The sequence below is a fragment of the Phyllostomus hastatus genome, unplaced genomic scaffold (assembly GCF_019186645.2).
Source record: "Phyllostomus hastatus isolate PE091 unplaced genomic scaffold, TTU_PhHast_1.1 phas_contig_5, whole genome shotgun sequence".
Lineage (NCBI taxonomy): Eukaryota > Metazoa > Chordata > Mammalia > Chiroptera > Phyllostomidae > Phyllostomus > Phyllostomus hastatus.
In genome coordinates, this window is record NW_025333897.1 from 2,194,024 (window position 1) to 2,216,644 (window position 22,621).

The 22,621-nt window shown below is 51.7% G+C and overlaps 1 protein-coding gene and 2 pseudogenes across 2 annotated transcripts; 1 reads left to right on the top strand and 2 right to left on the bottom strand.

The window, feature by feature from the left end:
* On the bottom strand, positions 1–1,114 carry LOC123823689 (annotated as a pseudogene).
* An 8,250-nt stretch (positions 1,115–9,364) lies between these two features.
* LOC123823641 (galectin-7-like) lies at positions 9,365–12,018 on the top strand. 2 transcript variants are annotated; one of them, XM_045846562.1, is made up of 6 exons: positions 9,365–9,381; positions 9,474–9,509; positions 9,642–9,708; positions 10,121–10,209; positions 10,972–11,170; positions 11,845–12,018. In XM_045846562.1, the coding sequence occupies exons 3-6, from the start codon at positions 9,694–9,696 to the stop codon at positions 11,956–11,958; spliced, it is 417 nt and encodes a 138-aa protein (XP_045702518.1). In that variant the 5' UTR covers positions 9,365–9,381; positions 9,474–9,509; positions 9,642–9,693; the 3' UTR covers positions 11,959–12,018. The 2 variants fall into 2 exon arrangements, with proteins under 2 accessions (XP_045702518.1, XP_045702519.1); XM_045846563.1 differs by lacking the exon at positions 9,365–9,381 and having other exon boundaries at positions 9,506–9,523.
* Positions 12,019–13,808: 1,790 nt separating this feature from the next.
* On the bottom strand, positions 13,809–14,967 carry LOC123823690 (annotated as a pseudogene).
* Between the last annotated feature and the right edge of the window lie 7,654 nt (positions 14,968–22,621).

The following is a 22,621-nucleotide window of genomic DNA, read 5'->3' on the forward strand; positions in this document are numbered from 1 at the left end:
CAGGAGGGGCTAAGACTTTATTTGTCATCCGGGTCCCGGACTCCGCTCGCGCCACGCTCAGAAGATCTTCAACGACTGCAGCTGCAGGTCCCCGCCCACCTCCACCACGCGCACGCGCGCCGGCGGGAGGCGGTAGCGGAAGTGGTGGAACTCCGCGTCCCCGACCACCGTCTGCAGGGACCCGGGCGGCGCTTCAGTTCCGGCCGCCCGGGCCCCAGCCCAGCGTCTCCCCGCCGCGGACCCGCGCCCTGGGACCTGGGAAGCCCCGTAACTCGCGGGCCCCCCGGTCCCCAGTGGGCACGCGTGCGGATGTGCCTTCTAACCCTTTGTCCCGAGGGCGCAATCATTTGATTGCGGGCACCCGAGAGCCTTGTAAGTGTGCGCAGCGGCCGGGCTGTGATCCGCACGAACCGGGCACCGCCCACTGCCCCCGGATGGTGAACCGCTGGGTGATACGGTCTCCACAGCGACCACTCCGCCCGGGACTTGTTTCTGGGCCGTCTCCCGGCCCACCCCTGCCCCTGTGGCACACACGCAAGCTCCGGCGCGAAGGAACAGGGAGTGGCGTCTGGCGCGGAGGGCGGGGGGGGCGGGGCACGCCTCGCCGCTAGGATGCCCACTTTCCGGACGCTTCACTCCTACCGGCTTTGTCCTTGCCCCTGCACATATCTGCCCTCCGGACACTACTAAGGTGGCTCCCCGAGAGGGACAGGGATGAGGGCACCCCGCCCAGCCTTGGCCACGCCTTGGCTCCACACCTCCACCCAGGCCCTTGCCGGCCTGCCCCAGCCACAGCAGGGACCTGGGTCTTGGCGCCCACCCCTGTGGCAGAGCCCCACCTTGAAGCCTTCTTCAGTGGCGATGAGGAGCACTTCGAAGGGCTGCCCACGCTGAAAGGGAATGCCACGACCGCGCTCCTCCTTGCCCCCAGGTGCCCTGCTCCTTGGTGTTGAAGACCACCACGGATTCATCCAACCGGGGATTGAAATGCAGGGCAGCCTCGCCACCCTCCTGAGTCGCACAGCAGGTTCACATGGAACCTGGAGAATGGATGATGGGGGGTGGGGGGGGTAGCAAGGAATAAACGTCAAGAGCCATGAACCACCCAGACCATCAGGGGCCACCGAATTAAGACTTAACCTGAAGCACACCCAGATTTACAGGGACCTGAGTGTGTCACACACCACAGGGGTGGTGGACTAATGGACAAGGTACCCGGACTCCAGGCAGGACACAAGCTTATTGGACACACCTCCACCAAGCAAGGATCTCCATACTATGGCTCCGACCTCCCTCGTTGTTGTCAGAGTCTGGGAGTTGCCAAGGAGTCGTGGTGCTGATCACCAAGGGTGCTCCAGAACCCCAGAGAACCCCCAGTTCTCAAATGGCTGAGAACAATGCCAGGGGTCCCAGTATTTAGAGGCACCGAAATTCCCAGGAAGCCTCAAGTTTCCGGGCATAGGAAGTCATACAATTTATTGCATAGGCCACCCAGCTGCCCAGGGCACCTCCGGGTCACAAGAACATCCCAGAGTCCCTGGGAAAGTTGGGAAGCTATAGGTAGGAACCCCGAAATGGCTTGGGACCCCCAGATTCCCAGCAACCTGAGCTGCACAATCGGGGGACACATCTATAAAAGCATCAGATTCCAAAAGGTTGGTAATGGCCTGGGGCTTCCAGACCCTGGCAGGCAGAGGTGGCCCTGGGGGCCCTCATCTCTGTCTGGGCTGAAAGGAGTCTGGGTGAGCTGGACCCAGACCTCCCAGCCCTTACCTCTGGAACCTGGGGTCACACTGGAGTCTCACCTGCCAGCGTTCTCGGGGGACAGTACCACGAATTCTCATCACGGTGCCCACTCTGACACCCTCTGGCAGCGAGGTCTTGTGGGGCACGTTCTGCAAGAGGCCGGGTCAGTGGGGGGTGGTGAGTGAACCAGGGAGACCAGGAGAGGGACAGAGGTTTCACCCCAGGGAGAAAGAGACGAGGACCCAGGCCAGCACAGTCAGAGAGGAAGGGGCAAAGAGAGTGAGACACAGGAGAAGAGATGTTTGGTGAAGCACAAAGAATTAGGAGAAAAAACATTCAGAGAGAGAAACCAACAGGAGGCACCAACGGGACATGGGAGCAATGAGATGGGTGGGTCTCCCCAGAAGGCAGTGCCCCGAACCATGCTGCACAGCACACCCGACCACCCACTTTCTCCTGGGAAGCAGGACACCTCGGGCAGGCCCCGGCCCATGCCCTCCTCCCCTAGCCTGGTGCTGCTTAGGGTCCAGGACCCTCCAGCCCTCAGGCCCTAGAAGACTCACAGAGCTCCCGGCCATGGCTGCGACGCTGGGGCAGGCAACGGTGGTGGTGGGTATGTCTGCTGCAAACCTTAAGTAAAAGCAGGGCGTGCCGGGGCCTGATGACTCACCCCTGTCTTTCCACACCCACCACCCACAGCTGGCACAGACCCTGGCCCTGGGGCTCGGGTGGCCCAGCACCCTCTTACCCTCCTCCACTCACTCAAGGTTCCCAGGTGAACTGCCTTGCTCCTTTGAGCTAATAATGGTAGAAATAGTTAATAATAAGGATGATAACAACAACAACAGCAGCAGCAACAAAGAACACTCACTGAGCCACCATCCACTCACCCTATCTTCCCACTGCCTGGTGCAGAGAAAGACCCGTTTTGTTGTGGAAAACTGGAGTCCCGAAAGGCCAAGTTGGGGGTTGGACTCTGAGCCCTCCCTCCCGGGTTAGGACCTACTGGGTGGGGCCAAGGTTGTGTCTCCCCCGAAATCCCAGTTCATGCTCCTGTGATATAACAGCAGCTCTAAGGGGCAGGATTTTTGCCCGACTTGCATGCTGTGCCCTGGTGCCCGCAGCAGCCCCTGGCACACAGTAAGTGGTCAGTAAATGTGGGCAAAGCAAGGGAATGGAAGTAACAACAGCTGCCATGTGTTGGGACTCCGGGGGTGGCCAGCACTTGCAAGAGACCGATGATGCTCACACAGGGCGTTGAGGGGCAGGCATGGACCCCACGCTCTCCCCCTCCTCCCGTTTTACAGCCAGGGAAACTCAGGCTCAGAAAGGGGAAGCAATCTGCCCAAAGCACACAGCTGTGCAGTACTACGGTGACTGTGTCTCTGGCTCCTTTCATCTCTGGAAGTTTCTGTCCTATCTATTCTGTGTTTGTGACGCCCTGGTCCCTGGGTGTCCCTCTGTCTCTCCCCACCTCTGACTGGCCTTCCGTGGGTTCTGCCCTGCTTCTCTCGCCTGTTCCTCATCCCAGCATCACTACCGCTCTGCCACCTAGTTTCAGGACAAGGGGTGGAGGGCTCCTAGGACCTACACACCCCCAGACGAAGGAAGAGAACGCAGTGGGACCCTCCCTGCAGGCCCATTTCCAGCCGCCATCGCCCAAGACTCGAGAGAAATCCAGGCAGGGAAGAGTGGGGCGGGGAGGGGCCAGAGTGCTGAAAGATGGCTCTGGAAGTCGAGGGGCGGGGGAAGGGCGGCGGAAGTGGGCAGAAACCTCTCCTGCAGCCTAGCAGCTCTCGTGCCTGTGTTCGCCCCTTCGCCGCCACCCCATCCCGCCTCAGCCATCAGAGGGAAATGGCCCGCGGCAGAGGAGGATGGGGAATGGAAAGTCTGGGTGGAGACCAGCAGACTCAGCACCTCCCGCACCGCCCTCCAACACTCCCCGCCCCCACCCCGGCCTCCCAGACCCCCGCCCCCACTCCGCTGGTTGGGTGCTGGTGCAGGCGGGGGCAACAAGGGCCTTGGAGAGGGAGGGTGGGCAGCTGCATTTAGGGATTTAGGGGAGGGCTGCGAGCTCCCCAAACTCCCCATTTTGCAGAGAAGGAAACCCAGGCTTAGAGAGGGGGCCGCCTCTCAGCCAAGGCCTCCCACCAAGGGGGGGCCAGGCCTGGGCTGGAGTCCAGGGCTGTGGGCCAAGGGCATGTCCTGGGACTTTAAACGGACAGGGCGGCGGCCTTTGAGGTTAAGCCCCAACAGCTCCGTGGAGACATTCCCAGAAAGATGGGCTCCAGGGCTCCGACCACTGAGGGCGGCCGTTTCTCGTCCCAGCTGCACGTCTACTGTATCCATCCCGGTGACACATCTTCTCCCCGATTGCCTCATCGTGGCTGGATATTTCTCCACAGGCTGCCAGCCTGCAAGTCCAAACTTGACTTTGGTGCGGGGCCAAACGTTTGCTTTCGATCTGCTATCAGTCTGGTTTCTGGCTCACATCTGATAACCCAGAGGTGCGCACCCGTGATGAAGATTCTCGCTCCTCCGTGCACGCGGTCTTCCTGTCGGCCGGAAGTGCGTTTTTCGGGAGCGTTGTTTTTCGCTTCCAAATGAGGAGCGGACGTACTTCTTTCCCAAGACCCTTGACTCTCAAGCTCCACTTCACGCTGGGGAATCGAGCGGACTTAGCTCAGTCCCTGGAGGAGCTTTGTCGGACAGGCCGCAGACCTGTGCGGCCACCACGTGGACCCAGCCCCCCCCCCACCCCCACCCCCGGGACACATGCCCGTCCGCGGCCCCACAGGCTCACGGTCATTCGCCGTGAAAATAAGGGGGGAGGGCGGCCCGCAGGCTGAGGGTGCTGGCTCTCGCCCTCCTTCGGGCGGGGGGGGCGACTCTGCGGGCAGGAGCTGGCTGAAGCCTCGCTCAGCGCAGGAGTCCCGGCCCCACGTTGCATTAGTGTGGCTTCTGGGCGATTTGGGGCCGTTCTCTGTGCACAGTGGAGATAATCCAGGGGCAGCTTTGGTGTTTGTAAAGGAACTCTCAAAAAAAAAAAAAAAAAGGTACGTTCAACAATCTGACTTTTTTCTTACCCTAGGAAGCCCATTAGAAACCTTAATTTCCATCTAGAAATGTAGTCCGTCGTCCAGTGCAGTCCCTACCAAGGTCATCCTGCTCTGTCCTGCTTCGTTGCTTAATAAACTTCTTTCATTAAACTCCCTTCGGTATTTTAGGCTGCATGGGTATTGAAGTGTTGCCACTGTGCAATGAAGTCTCCAAATCATAAGGAATTCTTGTAATTCCTGTGCTTGTGTGGTAGGCATGCTGGTGCTCCTCCCCTCCCTCCCTCCCTTCCTTCCTCTTCTTCCCCTGGTGGACTCCTGGGCCCTACAGCCCTTAGGTGGGTGAGCAAGGGCTGCCTCCTGGGGGGTGGGGAGGCCACGGGGGCCTCAGTGGGCTGAAGGGCACCTCTTCCTCGGGGCTGCATCCAGCTGGGGCATCAGAGGAGCAGTTGAGAAGGGGGCTCAGCTGAGGGCTGACCCTCAGGGTGTGGGGTTGGGGGATAAAGAGGGTGGCAGGAGAGGGGGCCCCAGCCCCAGCCCCCAGCAGGGAAGAGGTGTCTGTGCAGGGGTGGGGCCCACTGAGGGGTGCTAGGCCAGCAGGGCCAGGAGGGTACCCTGGGGAGGACACGCCTTGTGGGTGTCAGGGCAGCAGACCAGGGCCGCTCTCTCACACTCGTCGGAGGGGGTGGCAGGGGTGGGCAATGGGACGAAGCCCTTGAACGTGTGACCTTGGGCTGGCACTAGAGCAGTCCTTTTGAGCTAATGATTCCATGACTGGGCATTTATTTGGGGGTGGGGGCAACGTTACTTTCTTAGGAAAGTTTTTACTGTGTTAAAATATAAGTAACATAATATTTACCTTGTAACCATTTTTCAACTCGAGTTCATTCCCTGCTGTTAAGTCCTTGTCCGCTGTTCCACACCCTCACACTGTCCCTCTCCGGACTTTTACACCTTCCCAGACTGAGACCAGTCTCCGTCCCTGTGTCCCCAGCCCTGGCCAGCACCATTCTCCTTTCCGGGCCCTGAGTGTGACTGCTCCAGGGAGCTCGGATGGGGGGGCACCCACAATAAGTGTCCATCCGGGGCTGCAGTGCAGAGGCACATATAAAGACAAGTGAACACAGGTGGAAATACGTGTGTGGATGTGAAGGTGGCAAATGGGCCAGCCCAAAACAGGCCCCTTGGATATAAGGATTGTTTGAGCTAAAGGACAGCAGATTCCAGGAGAGCATTTCTCCTTTTTCTTCCTGAACAAAGGAGTCGAAAACTCCCACATGAAAAACGCCCTTCCAGAAGGAGAGTAACAGAAAGAAGGCAACATTCTTCTCATCACATGGAGACTCAGAGGACTGTATGCAAACAGGCCTTGTGAGAATAATTCTTATCTTCCTTCAGCCTCCCCTCTGGTTACCTTAGTTGCTTTTCCACAATTGCCCTGATTTTCCAACCTGATAGAGAGGCACGTGGTTTTCCCATTTCTCCGAAGAAGGAAAGGTGTGAGGGTGTGGAACAGCGGACAAGGACTTAACAGCAGGGAATGAACTCGAGTTGAAAAATGGTTACAAGGTAAATATTATGTTACTTATATTTTAACACAGTAAAAACTTTCCTAAGAAAGTAACGTTGCCCCCACCCCCAAATAAATGCCCAGTCATGGAATCATTAGCTCAAAAGGACTGCTCTAGTGCCAGCCCAAGGTCACACGTTCAAGGGCTTCGTCCCATTGCCCACCCCTGCCACCCCCTCCGACGAGTGTGAGAGAGCGGCCCTGGTCTGCTGCCCTGACACCCACAAGGCGTGTCCTCCCCAGGGTACCCTCCTGGCCCTGCTGGCCTAGCACCCCCTCAGTGGGCCCCCACCCCTGCACAGACACCTCTTCCCTGCTGGGGGGCTGGGGCTGGGGGCCCCCTCTCCTGCCACCCTCTTTATCCCCCCAACCCCACACCCTGAGGGTCAGCCCTCAGCTGAGCCCCCCCTTCTCAACTGCTCCTCTGATGCCCCAGCTGGATGCAGCCCCGAGGAAGAGGTGCCCTTCAGCCCACTGAGGCCCCCGTGGCCTCCCCACCCCCCAGGAGGCAGCCCTTGCTCACCCACCTAAGGGCTGTAGGGCCCAGGAGTCCACCAGGGGAAGAAGAGGAAGGAAGGGAGGGAGGGAGGGGAGGAGCACCAGCATGCCTACCACACAAGCACAGGAATTACAAGAATTCCTTATGATTTGGAGACTTCATTGCACAGTGGCAACACTTCAATACCCATGCAGCCTAAAATACCGAAGGGAGTTTAATGAAAGAAGTTTATTAAGCAACGAAGCAGGACAGAGCAGGATGACCTTGGTAGGGACTGCACTGGACGACGGACTACATTTCTAGATGGAAATTAAGGTTTCTAATGGGCTTCCTAGGGTAAGAAAAAAGTCAGATTGTTGAACGTACCTTGAGAGTTCCTTTACAAACACCAAAGCTGCCCCTGGATTATCTCCACTGTGCACAGAGAACGGCCCCAAATCGCCCAGAAGCCACACTAATGCAACGTGGGGCCGGGACTCCTGCGCTGAGCGAGGCTTCAGCCAGCTCCTGCCCGCAGAGTCGCCCCCCCCCCGCCCGAAGGAGGGCGAGAGCCAGCACCCTCAGCCTGCGGGCCGCCCTCCCCCTTATTTTCACGGCGAATGACCGTGAGCCTGTGGGGCCGCGGACGGGCATGTGTCCCGGGGTTGGGGGGGGGGCTGGGTCCACGTGGTGGCCGCACAGGTCTGCGGCCTGTCCGACAAAGCTCCTCCAGGGACTGAGCTAAGTCCGCTCGATTCCCCAGCGTGAAGTGGAGCTTGAGAGTCAAGGGTCTTGGGAAAGAAGTACGTCCGCTCCTCATTTGGAAGCGAAAAACAACGCTCCCGAAAACGCACTTCCGGCCGACAGGAAGACCGCGTGCACGGAGGAGCGAGAATCTTCATCACGGGTGCGCACCTCTGGGTTATCAGATGTGAGCCAGAAACCAGACTGATAGCAGATCGAAAGCAAACGTTTGGCCCCGCACCAAAGTCAAGTTTGGACTTGCAGGCTGGCAGCCTGTGGAGAAATATCCAGCCACGATGAGGCAATCGGGGAGAAGATGTGTCACCGGGATGGATACAGTAGACGTGCAGCTGGGACGAGAAACGGCCGCCCTCAGTGGTCGGAGCCCTGGAGCCCATCTTTCTGGGAATGTCTCCACGGAGCTGTTGGGGCTTAACCTCAAAGGCCGCCGCCCTGTCCGTTTAAAGTCCCAGGACATGCCCTTGGCCCACAGCCCTGGACTCCAGCCCAGGCCTGGCCCCCCCTTGGTGGGAGGCCTTGGCTGAGAGGCGGCCCCTCTCTAAGCCTGGGTTTCCTTCTCTGCAAAATGGGGAGTTTGGGGAGCTCGCAGCCCTCCCCTAAATCCCTAAATGCAGCTGCCCACCCTCCCTCTCCAAGGCCCTTGTTGCCCCCGCCTGCACCAGCACCCAACCAGCGGAGTGGGGGCGGGGGTCTGGGAGGCCGGGGTGGGGGCGGGGAGTGTTGGAGGGCGGTGCGGGAGGTGCTGAGTCTGCTGGTCTCCACCCAGACTTTCCATTCCCCATCCTCCTCTGCCGCGGGCCATTTCCCTCTGATGGCTGAGGCGGGATGGGGTGGCGGCGAAGGGGCGAACACAGGCACGAGAGCTGCTAGGCTGCAGGAGAGGTTTCTGCCCACTTCCGCCGCCCTTCCCCCGCCCCTCGACTTCCAGAGCCATCTTTCAGCACTCTGGCCCCTCCCCGCCCCACTCTTCCCTGCCTGGATTTCTCTCGAGTCTTGGGCGATGGCGGCTGGAAATGGGCCTGCAGGGAGGGTCCCACTGCGTTCTCTTCCTTCGTCTGGGGGTGTGTAGGTCCTAGGAGCCCTCCACCCCTTGTCCTGAAACTAGGTGGCAGAGCGGTAGTGATGCTGGGATGAGGAACAGGCGAGAGAAGCAGGGCAGAACCCACGGAAGGCCAGTCAGAGGTGGGGAGAGACAGAGGGACACCCAGGGACCAGGGCGTCACAAACACAGAATAGATAGGACAGAAACTTCCAGAGATGAAAGGAGCCAGAGACACAGTCACCGTAGTACTGCACAGCTGTGTGCTTTGGGCAGATTGCTTCCCCTTTCTGAGCCTGAGTTTCCCTGGCTGTAAAACGGGAGGAGGGGGAGAGCGTGGGGTCCATGCCTGCCCCTCAACGCCCTGTGTGAGCATCATCGGTCTCTTGCAAGTGCTGGCCACCCCCGGAGTCCCAACACATGGCAGCTGTTGTTACTTCCATTCCCTTGCTTTGCCCACATTTACTGACCACTTACTGTGTGCCAGGGGCTGCTGCGGGCACCAGGGCACAGCATGCAAGTCGGGCAAAAATCCTGCCCCTTAGAGCTGCTGTTATATCACAGGAGCATGAACTGGGATTTCGGGGGAGACACAACCTTGGCCCCACCCAGTAGGTCCTAACCCGGGAGGGAGGGCTCAGAGTCCAACCCCCAACTTGGCCTTTCGGGACTCCAGTTTTCCACAACAAAACGGGTCTTTCTCTGCACCAGGCAGTGGGAAGATAGGGTGAGTGGATGGTGGCTCAGTGAGTGTTCTTTGTTGCTGCTGCTGTTGTTGTTGTTATCATCCTTATTATTAACTATTTCTACCATTATTAGCTCAAAGGAGCAAGGCAGTTCACCTGGGAACCTTGAGTGAGTGGAGGAGGGTAAGAGGGTGCTGGGCCACCCGAGCCCCAGGGCCAGGGTCTGTGCCAGCTGTGGGTGGTGGGTGTGGAAAGACAGGGGTGAGTCATCAGGCCCCGGCACGCCCTGCTTTTACTTAAGGTTTGCAGCAGACATACCCACCACCACCGTTGCCTGCCCCAGCGTCGCAGCCATGGCCGGGAGCTCTGTGAGTCTTCTAGGGCCTGAGGGCTGGAGGGTCCTGGACCTAAGCAGCACCAGGCTAGGGGAGGAGGGCATGGGCCGGGGCCTGCCCGAGGTGTCCTGCTTCCCAGGAGAAAGTGGGTGGTCGGGTGTGCTGTGCAGCATGGTTCGGGGCACTGCCTTCTGGGGAGACCCACCCATCTCATTGCTCCCATGTCCCGTTGGTGCCTCCTGTTGGTTTCTCTCTCTGAATGTTTTTCTCCTAATTCTTTGTGCTTCACCAAACATCTCTTCTCCTGTGTCTCACTCTCTTTGCCCCTTCCTCTCTGACTGTGCTGGCCTGGGTCCTCGTCTCTTTCTCCCTGGGGTGAAACCTCTGTCCCTCTCCTGGTCTCCCTGGTTCACTCACCACCCCCCACTGACCCGGCCTCTTGCAGAACGTGCCCCACAAGACCTCGCTGCCAGAGGGTGTCAGAGTGGGCACCGTGATGAGAATTCGTGGTACTGTCCCCGAGAACGCTGGCAGGTGAGACTCCAGTGTGACCCCAGGTTCCAGAGGTAAGGGCTGGGAGGTCTGGGTCCAGCTCACCCAGACTCCTTTCAGCCCAGACAGAGATGAGGGCCCCAGGGCCACCTCTGCCTGCCAGGGTCTGGAAGCCCCAGGCCATTACCAACCTTTTGGAATCTGATGCTTTTATAGATGTGTCCCCCGATTGTGCAGCTCAGGTTGCTGGGAATCTGGGGGTCCCAAGCCATTTCGGGGTTCCTACCTATAGCTTCCCAACTTTCCCAGGGACTCTGGGATGTTCTTGTGACCCGGAGGTGCCCTGGGCAGCTGGGTGGCCTATGCAATAAATTGTATGACTTCCTATGCCCGGAAACTTGAGGCTTCCTGGGAATTTCGGTGCCTCTAAATACTGGGACCCCTGGCATTGTTCTCAGCCATTTGAGAACTGGGGGGTTCTCTGGGGTTCTGGAGCACCCTTGGTGATCAGCACCACGACTCCTTGGCAACTCCCAGACTCTGACAACAACGAGGGAGGTCGGAGCCATAGTATGGAGATCCTTGCTTGGTGGAGGTGTGTCCAATAAGCTTGTGTCCTGCCTGGAGTCCGGGTACCTTGTCCATTAGTCCACCACCCCTGTGGTGTGTGACACACTCAGGTCCCTGTAAATCTGGGTGTGCTTCAGGTTAAGTCTTAATTCGGTGGCCCCTGATGGTCTGGGTGGTTCATGGCTCTTGACGTTTATTCCTTGCTACCCCCCACCCCCATCATCCATTCTCCAGGTTCCATGTGAACCTGCTGTGCGACCAGGAGGGTGGCGAGGCTGCCCTGCATTTCAATCCCCGGTTGGATGAATCCGTGGTGGTCTTCAACACCAAGGAGCAGGGCACCTGGGGCAAGGAGGAGCGCGGTCGTGGCATTCCCTTTCAGCGTGGGCAGCCCTTCGAAGTGCTCCTCATCGCCACTGAAGAAGGCTTCAAGGTGGGGCTCTGCCACAGGGGTGGGCGCCAAGACCCAGGTCCCTGCTGTGGCTGGGGCAGGCCGGCAAGGGCCTGGGTGGAGGTGTGGAGCCAAGGCGTGGCCAAGGCTGGGCGGGGTGCCCTCATCCCTGTCCCTCTCGGGGAGCCACCTTAGTAGTGTCCGGAGGGCAGATATGTGCAGGGGGCAAGGACAAAGCCGGTAGGAGTGAAGCGTCCGGAAAGTGGGCATCCTAGCGGCGAGGCGTGCCCCCCCCCCCCCCCGCCCTCCGCGCCAGACGCCACTCCCCTGTTCCTTCGCGCCGGAGCTTGCGTGTGTGCCACAGGGGCAGGGGTGGGCCGGGAGACGGCCCAGAAACAAGTCCCGGGCGGAGTGGTCGCTGTGGAGACCGTATCACCCAGCGGTTCACCATCCGGGGGCAGTGGGCGGTGCCCGGTTCGTGCGGATCACAGCCCGGCCGCTGCGCACACTTACAAGGCTCTCGGGTGCCCGCAATCAAATGATTGCGCCCTCGGGACAAAGGGTTAGAAGGCACATCCGCACGCGTGCCCACTGGGGGACCGGGGGGCCCGCGAGTTACGGGGCTTCCCAGGTCCCAGGGCGCGGGTCCGCGGCGGGGAGACGCTGGGCTGGGGGCCCGGGCGGCCGGAACTGAAGCGCCGCCCGGGTCCCTGCAGACGGTGGTCGGGGACGCGGAGTTCCACCACTTCCGCTACCGCCTCCCGCCGGCGCGCGTGCGCGTGGTGGAGGTGGGCGGGGACCTGCAGCTGCAGTCGTTGAAGATCTTCTGAGCGTGGCGCGAGCGGAGTCCGGGACCCGGATGACAAATAAAGTCTTAGCCCCCTCCTGTGGTGGCCTCCTCTGAGTCTGTGTCTCCTTCGCATGGGCGAGGAAAGCGGTTTGGAGGGCGGAGGTCCGGGACCGGGGCCGCACAGCGGCTCGGCGGCCGAGGCGGGACCCGCGCTTGGGCCCTCAAGGCCCGTGCAATCTGGACACCCAAGGAGCGTGGCGAGGTGCGAGGACGGGTCTTTGGCTGGTGCTTCTGAAGCACTTTGTGAAGCCGCACTCCTGGTGTCTGGGATTGCGGGACCTGGAGGAGATGGGCCCAGCGCCGCCCCTCCTATCCCCACCTCTCCGTGCTCCGCAGGCCCCAGGGTTCCTGGAGACGCTCGGGCGGGGCGCGGATCGGGCCGTCGCCGCCTTCCCATCTGTTCCTGCATCGGGACAGGCCTCCGCCCGCTCGCTCCCCGGGGCTGACAGGTACCGAAGGGCAGGTTCCCGCCGCGTCGGCCGGGACGCGAAGGCTCCGGGCTCCTGGTTCTCCGGGCGGTGGCGGGTTCCCCTCCCACTTTTTGCCTCTCGTCTCCCCGCAGTGGCGGTGGAGGGGACGAGAAGGGTGCGGTCAGGAGGGTCAGACGCCCAGCTCAGCCCCCACCGCCAGGGCGTGATTGTCTGGTGTCAGTGGGTGTCTCTGGGTCACCGCCAAATGGCATTTGCTGCGGGGACCACCGGGAGTACACTAGAGCCTTGAGCCTCTCCATCTCCGAGAGGCGCTCGGATCGGCGTGCTGGGCTGTGGATGGAGCCCCTCCGGTGGGAGATGCTCGCTCCCCAAAATATGTGTCCCGGCAACTTCCGGAGCCCGCTTGGTAGGATTTGTGTTTGAGTCCTTCGGACTTTGAGGAGCCTATTACCTGTCATCCCCTGGTGGCTGCTACGGACCTTGCAGCCTTAGCGATCTGTGCAGGAGCGCTGTGTACCCGCTTTTGCCTGTTCAGGAGGGCAAAATCCTGTAGGACTCCCAAAGCAGGAAGCCCTTCGAGCTCTTCCAGGACCTGAATGTTTTCTGCACTTTGCAAACTGCCACCTATATCGTCCCTCCCTTCTGAATATATTTCTGGGTGGCCAGTTGGAATTAGGGCTCCCTTTGCTCAGTTGGTCACCCGAGAACGGCTGGCATTCACGGGTGCTCTGAGCTCATTGTTAAATAAATTGGTTTTTATTTTATTTGTGTGATATAGTTCTTGAACATTAAAAGACTTGTAAAGATAACATGCATACTTACAAATTTAAAAAAATACATAGTGAAAAATAAGACGTTATTGGCATACCTTGTAAAGGGGGTTGGGTTCTGCGGACTAAATGGTGATTAGACAGTGAGCCATGTGTTACTGTCCTGACTTTCACGTTTGTTTTTACCACGTGTATAGTGCAGAATGTTCTTTCTTCCTCTCTCTCCTTTTTTGAGTTGTGTAACCCTTTATTGGCAACTAAAATTGAAGGTTTCTGTCCTACAACACGGTTAGTTATTGACTATAACTGGAGATTATTATATTCTAATATAGATCATGTATAAGTGCAATTTTTATTAAAAAGCTCCCACCTTTTGGTTTGTGCACAATATGCAAACTATTCTGAAAGAGGAGTTTACGTGCACAAGTCTGCAAAGAGTGCAAGTTTAGGATACCGTCAATGGTTTACATGTTACTTTTTAAAAACTGCCACAACTGGGCCATTGCATTGCCATCTTCTTTTGTCAAAATATTATGCCAGCCCTCCTTCCACTGCTCTAAACGACAAAGCATTTTCAATGAGTTGAAATTATGAAGGCTATGCCTATTAGAAAAGAAGAGAAACTTCTACTAGTTTGAGGTTTCAGAATCCCCCCAAACCAGGACCAGTATCTTGGTAAGGGCTAGGCTGGCACCCCAGGTGGAGTGTGAGTGTGCGGATGCCATCCCTGAGAAGTCAGAGCTCCAGTGCAGCGAGAGTGTGCCTGCAGCATGGCTCCCTGAACCGTCTGGCCCCTTTCTACCCTGGCTTTACTGGGCATAACTCAGAAAATTTTTAAAAAGCTCATATTTATCCCATTCTTCTGGAGCTCTGTGATAGCATTTAATAACATCCCAAAGGGATGCCTTCCACATATAGTATTATGGTATTTCTTCAAATAATTGCTAAAAGATACAGGGTTTAACCCTGTCTGGTGTGGCTCAGTGGATAGAGTGCTGGCCCGTGAACCAAACAGTCACTGGTTCGATTCCCAGTCAGAGCACATAGCTGGATTGCTGGCCAGGCCCCCAGTAGGGGGCACATGAGAGGCAACCACGTATCAATGTTTCTCTCCCTCTTTTTGCCTCCCTTCCCTTCTCTCTAAAAATAAATAAGTAAAATCTTTTTTAAAAGGATACAGGGTTTAACTGTTCTATAATCCTCATACCCATTTTATCTAGATATTCAGTGGATCTATAAATCTCTTCATAGGATTCATCATAGTAATTCTAACAGAACCTTTGACTCCAAAGGCAGAAATCAGAAGAAACCACAAGGAGATTACTATGATCCACTAGATATTTACTGAAAAGTTTTTCAAACTCCTATCCTTTTAACTCACTCAGAGCTACAGCCAGTACAGAAATAATGGTAAACTCATCCTTATGGCTTTCCATGGCTTTAGCTATGCAAGGCAAATGCATTTCAACATCCTGTTCACCTTCATCTGTCTGCAGGGACATGCATTCAAACATTCCTGTCTTCTGTAGTTCCCTGTAAATCTTTTGGTCAATACGAAGGTCCTACAGAGGTATTCTATATACTTATATATTCACGGAAAGTGCACATTGAGGGCGGGGCCTAAGGTGGGAAGGCCAAGGATTCAAATTCTCTGGGTAGTAGGTGGATCCACTTGTTTGTAGCACAAGCAGCAGAGGCCCCCAGTAGCATAAGCTGCACGGACACACTGCTATTTGCGGATGGCCCTCGCATTTTGTAGGCTGTACTTGTGAAAGCCAACCCTCTCATGGCGCATTCAGCTGCAGTCGGGAGGTTGTGTCCCAGCTCCCAGTGTGACTGGCTCCCTGCTGCCCTCTGTCAGACATCTCGGTGCCTGCGCCACCCGTGGTGTGTGACAATGAATGAGGAGTTGGTGGCCCAGAATGTTGTTATTGTTGTTGTTGTTGTTCTTCTTTTTTTTTTGTACAAAACACAGAGTAAAGCAGTTGAAGGTGAAGAGGCAGCCTTTTGGCAACTTACTCATAAATTGCTCAGGAAAAAAACTGAAGTTTGCACTGTACTTAACATTTTTTGTTTGCCACTTCAAAATATATATGGTATATGATAGAATCCCCTAAGGATTCCCTCTAAAATTGTTAAAAAACAATAAAACTTGTTAAAGGAATTTTCTAAATTCAGTCTACAACGTCAACACCCAATATCGGTTGCATTTCCCTACATTAACAATGAGCAATCTGAAAAGGAAACTGTGGAAACAATGCCACCAAAAAGAACAGACTACTTAGGAATTAACCAAGGAGGTGAAAAGCACTACAATGAAAACTACAAAATATTGCTAAAAGGCATTAAAGACATAAATACATAGAAAGACATCCCATGTTCATGGATTGGGAGACAATCTTTTTAAGATGTTAATATACCCAAGACAGTCTACAGATTCAATGCAATCCCAATGAGAAACTCAGTGAATTTTTGCTGAAATAGAAAAACCCATCTCAAAATCCAAACGGATTCCAAAGGGAACCTGAATGGAGAAAATCTTGAAAAAGGAGGACATGGCTGAGGGACTCTGACTTCTTTACAGCAAAACTGCAGTGATCAGAGCAGTGGGTGCTGGCGCAGGGACAGTGGTGGAGACCATGGGATGGAGCCGGGGAGCCTCGAACAGTGCTCACAGGTGTGGTCAGGTGACTTTTGACAAGGGTTTCAAGATCATTCTTGGAAAGAGACAGTCTTTTTAACAAATGGTACTAGGAAGGCTGGATATTCTCATGCGCAAGAATGAAGCTGGCCCTTCAGTGATGCAGCATCTACAAAAAGTAATCAGAAGATAGATTAAAGACCTAAATACAAAAGGTAAACTATAAAGTTATTGGACAAAATCTTCATGACTTTGGGTTTGGCAATGATTTCTTGGGTATTACACCCAAATAGATAAATTGGATTTCATGAAAATTAACAAAAGTTTTTGTTTATCAAAAGGCACTACTGACAGAGTAAAAAGCCAACCCTCAAAATTGGAGAAAATATTTTCAAATTACATGTGATAAAGGATTAACATCCAGAATAAATAGTGAACTCTTAAAACTCAACAATAACAATAATATTCAAAAATGCACAAAGGACTTGAATAGACATTTCTCAAAAAAATTAAAAAAGAATACACAAATAGCCAACAACACCTTAAAGGATGCTTGACATCACTGACCCTCACCCTGGCCAGGTGGATCAGCTGGTTGGAGTGCTGTCCTGCACACCAAAAGGTTTGGGTTTGACTCCCGATAGGGCACATAGCTAGGTTGTGGGTTTGATCCCCAACCAGGGAGGATATGAGAGGCAACCAATCGAGATTTCCGAGGTTTCTCTCACTTCAGTGTTTCTCTCTCTCTCTCTCTCTCTCTCTCTCTCTCTCTCTCTCTCTCTCAAAATCAATAAACAGACCCTCAGGTGAAGATTTTTTAAAAAGATGCTCACTATCACTAATCCTTAGGGAGATACATATCAAAACTATGAGATACCCATTAGGATGGCTACTATCAAAAAAAGAAAAGCAGAAAATCACAAGTGTTGGGGAGCATGTGGAGAGACTGGAGCCCTCCTGCACTGCCGGTGGGAATGTAAAATGGTGCAGCTGCTATGAAAATCAGTGTGGTGGTTCCTCAAAAAATTAAACATGGAATTTCCACATGACCCAGCAAACTCATCTCTTGGTGTAGCCCCAAAAGAACTGAAAGCAGACTCTCAAATATCTGTACAGTGTGTTCACAGCAACATTCTTCACCAGAGCTGAATCATGGAGACAGTCCAAGTGTCTGTCGACGGGTGGATGGGTGACCTAAATGTGGTTTGTACAGGCAGTAGGATATCACTCAGCTTTAAAAAGGGAGGGAACTCTGACGCGCTACCACACGGACGGACCTTGAGGACACTGTGCCGAGGGAAGTACACCAGTCTCAAAAAGACAACAGCTGTGTCTCCAGTGAAAACCACAGAGACAGAAGTGGAATGGTGGGTGCCGGGGCGGGGGCAGAGGCGCTGGGGAGTCAGCGTTGAATGGGCACAGAGTGTCAGTTTTACAAGGCGAAAGGGTTGTGGAGCTGGGTGGTGGCAGATAATGAGAAACGTATTTCATACCACTAAATCGTGCATTTAAAGATGGTTAAGATGGTAAATTTTATGTTGTGTGCTTTTTACCACAATTTTAAAATTTGGGAAAAGACTGTATATAAACACAAATATATCCTCTCTTCTGGGAGGACACTGCTGTTACCACGTCTTATGTATCTTTCAAAATACCTTCTATGCTCTTGTAAATAAAAGCACAGGCTGTTTCTTCGCCCTCCTCACATGAACAGTAGCACCTGCACCCACTGACCTCATCTTTGTCACTTAGCAATATATGTGTGTCCACCTTCATTCACTTTGCTGGTGCCCAGTGCTCCATCGCAAGGAGGAAGGTGGTGGTGCCACAGCATCTACTGCAACCAAGCTGTGTTCTAGTGGGTATCCTGGGGCCTTCGCCAGCCAATAGCTTCTTATCTTTTTTAGTAATCTCCATTCACACCCTGGCTGGGTAGCTTAGTGCTCAACATATGGTCCTGATACATCAAGATTGTGGGTTCAATCCCCAGTCAGGACACATACAAGGATCAACCAATGAATGCATAAATAAGTGAAACAACAAATAGATGTTTTTCTCTTTCTCAAAAAAAAAAAAAAAGTATGTCTCAGCCAATGTGGCTCAGTTGGCTAGGCATCGTCCCTCAAACTGAAAGATTGTCAATTCGATTCCTGGTTGGGGCAAATGCCTGGGTTGTGGGTTCGGTCCCTATTTGGGGGGCATACAGAAGACAACCTATCGATGCTTCTCTCCCTCTCTTTCTCCCTTCACCTCTCTCTAAAAATTAAAAAAAGGTATAAGAAAAATCAATAAATAAAAACAATTTTTAATAATCTCCCTTCAGATTATAAAATATATGCAAGATTTGAATAAGAAATTTAAAATCACCCACAATTTCAATCCTCTGAATTAATCACCCTTAATATATATTAGTGTGTTTCCTTCTAGTCTTTTTCTATAATAATTTACACTGTATATTTTGGGGAAACTTGGGATTGATATATATTTATCTCGATAGCTCACATTTCCTGAGTCCCTACTACGTTAGTTACTGTGTTAACTATCCTTTCAACCCTTAAAATGACCCTCTGAAGTAGGTACTCTTATTATTTCTATTTTGCAAGCAAGGCATCTGATGCACAAGAAGACTAAGTGACCTGTTCAAGGTCACACATCAGGTAGATGGCGGAGCAGGGACCAGAGCCAGGCAAATGTGATCCCCCAGCTTGGGGTCTAAACCCCTGGGAAATCGAGGGTTGTTTTGGTTTTTAAATAATGTCTTTACTGAGGTGTCGCGTACACACAGTAAAATCTGCCTTTTCCAGCTATACAGTTCCACGAGTTTTGATAAATCCCCATGGCGTGTGCCCAGCAGCACCGTCAGGGCTCAGACGGCTCCAGCGGCCCCACCCAGGCACACCCTGGGCGCCTGGCAGCCACCGACCTCGCCGTCATCATAAAGTGGGTTCCCCTGCCCTACAGCTGGTATAAAAGTGGGGTCCATGTCCTTTTCTGCCAGGCTCCTTTCTTTCAGCGTGTTTCTGAATGTTCCTTCAGGTGTTTGCAGGTATCGATAAGTCATCCCTTGCAGTGCAGTCTGAGTAGTGATCCGTCCTGCGACCGCACCACCGGTGGTACATCCAGTCACCTGTTGGTGGACATTGAGTTGTTTCCAGAGTTTGGTGACTGAATCAGGACTGTAGGAACACATATTGGTGGGGACATACGTTTTGATTGGTCTTGGGCCAATGCCTAGGAGCTGAGTCTCTGGGTCATGTGATCAGCATCTGCTTAACTTTGTAAGCAACCGCCCACCTGTGTTCCACTGCGGTGGGGCCATTCTGCACGTCCAGCTCAACGTGCGAGAGTCACATCTCGCGCTGCCACCTGGTAGTGTTGTCAGATTACTGTTTGTCCGTTTCCACTCGAGCCATTCCAGGGGTCGTGTGTTGTGACCTCGTTGTGGTTTTAATCTGCATTTTTCTGTAACTGCTGATGCTTCATGGCCATTTGTATATTCTCTTTTGTGAACCGTTCAAATCATTTGCCCGTTTTTAATTGGATTGTTTGTTTTCTGATTATTCAGTTACAAGAGTTGTCTACATTTTTGCATATAATTCTTTGTCAAATATATGAACTGTGAATATTTTCTCCTTACCTGTGGTTAGCCTTTTCATTGTCTTCACAGTGTATTTCTCAGAACAGATGTGTTTAATTGATGACATCCACATTATCAATTTTTTTTGTTATGGTTTGTGGCTTGGTATCTATTTAAGAAAACTTTGCCTCCCTAAGGTCACAGTTTAAAAAAAAATCTTTTTCTTTTAGCTATATCATAGTCTTTGCCTTTATGCTTAGGCCTACAATCCAATTTTAGTTAATTTTTGTGTATAGGGTAAGGTAAAAAGGTCCAGGTTCCTTTCTTACTAGATAGATTTCCAGCTGTTTCAGCACCATGGGTTGAAAAGACTGTGTTTTCTTCCATTGGATTACCTTGGCAATTGTGTCAAACATTCATTGACCATACATGGGTGGGTTTATTTCTGGCCTCACCCTTCTGACTCATCTGGTCTCTTTGTCTCTCTTTCTGCCACCATGGTACTCTTTTTTTTTTTTTAATTCCCAACTGCAGATATGTTTATTTATTTTAGAGAGAGAGGGTGAGAGAGACAGAGAGACAGAGACAGAGACAGAGAAACACTGATCTGTTGAATCCCATACATGTCTTGACCAAGGATCAAACCTGCAACCTAAGTGTCCTGACCAGGAATTGAACCCGAAACCTTTTGGTGTACAGGATGACTCTCCAACCAACTGAAGCTGCCCAGACAGGGCCAATGTGATACACTTGATTACTGTAGCTTTATAGTAAGTCTTAAAATCACATAGCGTAAGTCTTGCAATTTTGTTCTTTTAAGATTATTTTAATTACCGTTTTGTTTTCATATACATTAAAGAAAATTATGAACATTTTAACAAAAAATGTTACTTGAAATTTTGATTGGGATTGTATAGAGCATATAAATCAATTTGGGGAGAATTGGAAGCTTAACAATATTGAGTCTTCCCATCTAACAATGAATATGGTATATCAAACCATTTACTTAGGTCTTTGAAATTTCTCATCAATGATTCATAGTTTACAATGTAGAGGTCTTGCAAATGACTCATTAAATTAATTTTAAGTTTATATATTTTGGATGCTTTTCTAAGTGACATTATTTTTTAAATTTCAATTTCCAGTTCATTGCTACTATATAAAAAATTCTTCTTTGTTTTGTTGTGTTTTTTTAAAATTTGTTTTTAGAGAGAGGGGAAGAGAGGGAGAGAAACATCAGTGTGTGGTTGCCTCTTACACACCCCCTACTGGGGACCTGGCCCACAACCCAGGCATGTGCCCTGACTGGGAATCCAACCAGCAACCCTTTGGTTTGCAGGCCCATGCTCAATCCACTGAGCCACACCAGCCAGGGCTGTTTTGTTGTGTTTTGTATGGCAACACTGTATACTGAAATCTTGTTCAATTCACTTTTTAATTATTATAACTTTTCCTGAAAAGTCCTTAAGATTTTTCTACAAGAACACTGTTTGGTCATCTATGAATAAAAATCTTTTACTCTGCAATCTTTATGAACTTCATTTATTTTACTCACCTGATTGCACTGGTTACAACCCGCAGTACTATGTAGATGGATGTGGTGGGAACAGACATCTTTGCCTTGTGCCCAATCTTAGTGGCAAAGCACTTAACCTTTCACCATGAGGTATGATGCCGCTGTAGGTTTTTTAAAAAATAGATACCCTTTATTAGGTTGAGGACATTAGCTTCTATTTCAAGTTTGTTGGAAGTTTTTATTTACTTTTATCATAAAAGGGTGTTAGATTTTGTTAAAATGCTTTTATGTGTGTCTATTGAGATTTTCATGTTTTGATTAAATGATTTGGTTTTCTAATGCTAACCCAACTTTTGCATTCCTGATATAATCTCAATTGGTATTGGAGTATATATTTTTTTTAATTGTAATTGATTTTTGAGAGATGGGAAGGGAAGGAGAGAAAGAGAGAGGGAGAGGAACATCAGTGTGAAGGAGAAACATAAACTGGTTGCCTCTTACACATGCCCTGACCAGGAGCTGAACCTGCAATATAGGCCTGTGCCTGACAGGGAATTGAACCTGTGACTTTTTGGTTTCCTGGATGATGTCCAACCAGCTGAGCCACACCAGCCAGGGCTAATTTGTTTCTTATACATAGAATGGAAACAGTGTCATAATATTTTATTAACAATTTTTGAGTCTATGTTCATGAGAGATATTGAACTGGGTTTTTCGTTTTGTTTTGTTTTTTTGATATCTTTGTCTGACTTTGGTATGAGGGTAATAATCAGTTCATAAAATGACTTGGAAAGTGTTCCTTCTGCCTCACTATTTCTGAAAGAGTTTATATTAGGTTTATATTTTTTCTTTAACATTTAATAGAATTTACCATTGAAATAATCTGGGCCTGCGCTTTTCTTTGTGGAAATATTTTAAGTTACTTATTCAATTTTTGTGCTTGCTATAGGTCTATTTGCATTTTGTATTTCTTCTTGAGTCAGTTTTGGTAATTTGTGTCTTTCTAGGAATTTGTCTATTGCATCTAAGTTGCCTAATTTTTTTTTGTCTAAAGTTGTTCATAACATTCCTTTATAAACCTTTTTTATTTCTGCATGGTTCTTAGTGGCATTCCTTCCTTTATTCTTTTTTTATTTAATTTTATTGATTAGGCTATTACAGTTGTCCCAGTTTTTCCCCCTTAGTTCACGGCCATGGGTCATGCATATAAGTTCTTTGTCTACTCCATTTCCAATACTGTTCTTAACACCACCCTGCCTTTTCTGTTACTACCAACCTGTACTTCTTAATCCCTATACCTTTCCCCCATTCTCTCTCTTCCCCCTCCCAACTGATAACCATTCAAATGGTCTCCATATCTATGATTTTCTTTCTGTTCTGCTTGTTTACTTTGTTTTTAGGATTCAGTTGTTGATAGTTGTAAATTTATTGCCATTTTAATCTTTGTAGCTTTAATCTTCTCCTTTTTTAACTTTTTAAAAAGATTTTGTTTATTTATAAAGAGAGGGGAAGAGAAGGAGAAAGAGAAGAAAACATCAAAGTGTGGTTGCCTCTCACACACTCCCTACTGGGGACCTGGCCCACAACCCAGGTGTGTGCCCTGACTGGGAATCAAACCGGTGACCCTTTAGTTTGCAGGCCTGCACTCAGTCCACTGAGCTACACCAGCCAGGACTTTGATCTTTTTCTTAAAAAGGTCCCTTTAACA

What these genes read in the sequence shown, in the direction of transcription:
- LOC123823641 (XM_045846562.1), top strand. An exon ending in GTCCCCGAGAACGCTGGCAG is followed by an intron (nt 10,210 to 10,971) that starts GTGAGACTCCAG and finishes TCCATTCTCCAG; the next exon opens with GTTCCATGTGAACCTGCTGT. An exon ending in CCACTGAAGAAGGCTTCAAG is followed by an intron (nt 11,171 to 11,844) that starts GTGGGGCTCTGC and finishes GGGTCCCTGCAG; the next exon opens with ACGGTGGTCGGGGACGCGGA.